This window comes from Neophocaena asiaeorientalis, unplaced genomic scaffold (assembly GCF_003031525.2).
Source record: "Neophocaena asiaeorientalis asiaeorientalis breed wild unplaced genomic scaffold, Neophocaena_asiaeorientalis_V1.1 scaffold1, whole genome shotgun sequence".
Taxonomy (NCBI): Eukaryota; Metazoa; Chordata; class Mammalia; order Artiodactyla; family Phocoenidae; genus Neophocaena; species Neophocaena asiaeorientalis.
The window spans coordinates 5,467,810-5,471,138 of NW_020171981.1; the positions used below are offsets into that span (position 1 = coordinate 5,467,810).

General features: G+C 64.4%; 1 protein-coding gene and 1 pseudogene across 1 annotated transcript in view; both read right to left on the reverse strand.

Annotated features, from left to right (window-relative positions):
- PPP1R9B (protein phosphatase 1 regulatory subunit 9B) overlaps positions 1–1,837 on the reverse strand; it is a 16,942-nt gene extending 15,105 nt beyond the window's left edge. Inside the window, exon 1 of the mRNA XM_024743085.1 lies at positions 2–1,837. Coding sequence (XP_024598853.1) covers positions 2–1,347 — 1,346 coding nt within the window. The 5' untranslated portion in view covers positions 1,348–1,837. The remainder of the gene's footprint in view (position 1) is intronic.
- LOC112399343 (40S ribosomal protein S17-like) overlaps positions 1,736–3,329 on the reverse strand; it is a 9,393-nt pseudogene continuing 7,799 nt past the window's right edge.

Sequence of the window (3,329 nt, forward strand, 5' to 3'; positions counted from 1 at the left end):
GAAATGGATCTTCCGGCTCGGGGCCGGGTCCTCTTCTTCCGAAAGCCCCGGGATCTCCACACACCCCGACTCGGGCTCGTAGGGGGGCTCACCCTCCTCCTCATCTTCGTCGTCGTCCTCCTCCAGGGCACTGCCCCCAGAGTCCTCCCCCAGCCCACTGTAGGCGCTCACGTCCACCAAGTCCGCCTCCGAGAAATCCTCCTTCTTGGACTCGTCCACCTCCTCGGGGGCCACGTCCGGGGCCCGGCCATTGCCCACTCCTCTCTCAGGCGCCGCCACGGTCGCCGCCTCCTCCTCGGGGGCCGCCTGGGCCTTCTGCTCCTCGGGCGCGGGGCTGGCGGTGGCTGCCAAGGCGCTGCCATTCTCCAGGGCCGCATGGACCGTCACCTCCGCCTGGATCACCTCCGCGGGCGCCGCCTCGGCCTCCGACTCCCCGCTCTCCTCCACCTCCACCGGCTTTATCTTGCGCACCTCCCGAGGCTTGGGGGGCGGCCGCGCGGGGGCCACTCGGTGCTGCGGGGGCTGCTGCCCTCCGGGGCCGCGCTCCTTCTCGGCTGGGGCATCCCCCGACGGGGCGGGCGGCGGCGGGGGCGGCTGAAACACCCGGGACCGCTTGCTGACCAGCTTCGAGTTGACCTGGGGCGCCCCGGCGGCCGCGGCCCTGGGCAGCCCCGGCGCGCGGTGGAGGCCGGTCCTCGAGTCGGCCTTCTCAAAGACGGCGCTGAGCTGACTGACCGTCGGCGACACGGCGTCGGCGTCCAGCTTGTCCAGCGCCTCAGTGCTGCCGTTGAAGCGCACCACGACGTCCAGCTTCCGGTCCTGCAGGCCGGCGCGCTCCTGCCTCAGCAGCCGCCGCGCCGCGGCCTCCTTGTCGCCGCCCGCGGCCGCCGGGACGCTCCGTTCGAACAGCTTCCGCGTCTCCTGCAGCCGGGACGGCGGGTGCGGCGGCGGCGCAGGCTGAGCGGAGGGCGCGGGCTTGGAGTCGAAGCGGCTCACGCGCTCCGACACGCTGGTGCCCAGCTTCAGCAGGGCACTATGGTCCACGTTCTCGTTTAGGCTGCTGGCCCGCGGCAGCGACAGGCGCACGCCGCGCTCGGGCGCCCGCAAGGCCTCAGTGGGGCCCGCGCCGCCGCCCGCCTCGCCCGCCGTCGTGCCCATCTGCAGGAACATACTTTTGATGCGGTGGACGTTGGAGCCATATTTCTTGTGGTGGGCCGCCTTGGGTGCCTCGTCTGGCCCGGGCGCGTCGGGCGGCTTCAGAGCCTGGATGCCCGCCTCGTAGGCGCTGCGGTGCGGGGAAGCGCTCCGGAGGGGACCCCCGGGCCCCCGCGGCTCCGTCTTCATCATAGTGGGGGGAGCCGGGTTCTCATCCCCACGCTTCCCGCTCCCCCCTTCCAACAGGCGGCTGGCCAAGTCGGGACCACCGCCCCCTCCCCCAGAGAAAAGGAACCCCGAAAGGCCTTTTTTAGCCTCCCCCCAAAACCAAGCTGCCCAAAACAGTTAACCTCGATTTAAAAAAAAAAAAAAAAAGGGAAAAAATATCTCCGAGAGCCCTGTGTGGGTCGCCTCCCCCAGTCAAGCTGCCAAAGACAGCCAGCCCCTCTACCAAAGACCGAGCGGCCTGGAACGGTCGCCCCCACCCAAATTAGAAAAGCGGCGGCCGGGGCCGGTGGGACTGCGAGCCCTGCCCGCGAAGCAGCAGCGGAGGCGCCGGCTCACATCGTCCGAGGCGGTGTCAGCGGGGCTGGTAGCCCCGGCACCCCCAACCCCGGCCGGGGGCCTTGGCTCTTGGGGGGCCCGGCACCAGGGCACCCATGGCTGCTCGGCCGGCAGAGCGGCGGCTGCCGGAGACCAAGCGGCTGCCCTTCTCGCAGCCGCCGCTGGGGACTGGCACCTCTGGGTCCTAAAGGGATCGGATTTCCGGGGCCGGAGCCTGTGAGCCCTCCCCTTCCCCTCCACGCGATTGTACTCCCCTCCCCTGCCCGTTCCTCGCCACAGCCTTCCACTGACCCCAGACGCGGGCTTGTACACTTCAACCCTTCCATCCCAACCTCTGACTGTGGCTTTTCACAACCCACATAACCGCACTCCCACTAAATATTGGGGGTTGGCAATCCAACCACTGTGGTCTCAGTGTGGCCCTCCTCTACCCGAGGTGTGGAGGGAGAATAGTGGGGAGGGGCAAAGGATCATTTCCTTCAAGGTCCTTGGAGCTTCCTAGTATAGTTCACTTTGAAAATTTTAAAAATTCAGATTGCCCTGGAATCTGCATTTTAACAATTTCCCATAGGGAACATTTTGCACCCTTTAAGGCGTGAAACCTTGGCCCAGTGTTGCTGGCCTTATGGTGGAGGAGGAAGGGGAAGAGAGAAAGGAGATGATCCTCATCACCCAGGTGGCAGTCCGAAGCTGGCTTTTGCCCTCTGCAATTCTGAAGAGGGTGTCCTGTCACCTGCCTGCACTGCACCCAGGCTGGGAAAGAAGGGGTGGTATGTCTGTCTTCATGGCCTTACTAGAGCACTCCTGCCTCTCAAACAGGAAGAAGGAGTTTTGGAGGAGGAATTCTGGAGGCCTGGGGCCAGAGTTTCACCAGTGAGAGCTCTAGCTTGTATCTCTACCCTAAAGGATTCTGGCCACTGTGCGCAAGTGTGTGTAGGGAGGGAGGGGGAAGGGTGGCAGTGACCTATACGTTCCCTGTCCTGGCAGCTGTTTTGATGCTCCCCCCAACCCCCACATACACAACAAGGGGCCTGGGGTTGCCCTCTACCCTTCCCCAGATGCCCGGGCCTGGGAGTGAAGGTCCACCCCCTAGACCATGACAGATCCAGATGCACGGCTTCACTCCACAGATCCCAGAAAATGATGAACATTGTGGACCCTAGGACCCAGAGAACAACTCAGGCACAAAGCCTCCCCCCACTCCCAGCTGCTTCCTGCATCTCAGGCCTTCCTGCAGCCTCTGCCTCCTCCCCCGCCCTCTTCCCTTCCATCCTCTTCCTCTTCTCCCCAATCTCCCACTACCCACTGCCCTTGCCTGGAAGGGCTGTCGAAAGGAATCCTCTCACCTCTCCACTGTTGGGATATGTGTGGGTTTTGTGGGATATAAACTGGTTAGCACGTGCAAAAGAGCGTGGGGGATGGGGTGTGGGAAGCCGCCTGGGAACCCTGAATATTGGGACAGGGAGGGGCCAGGAACCACAGGACTGGATCTTGAGGCTGGCAATCCTGAGGGTAACGGAGAGGAAGGATTTGGGTTCTGAGCAGGAGCTTTGGGACTTGGGTTTCCAAGCTCAAGTCTGGGATTTGAACCTCCCCACCCACAGCGCCCC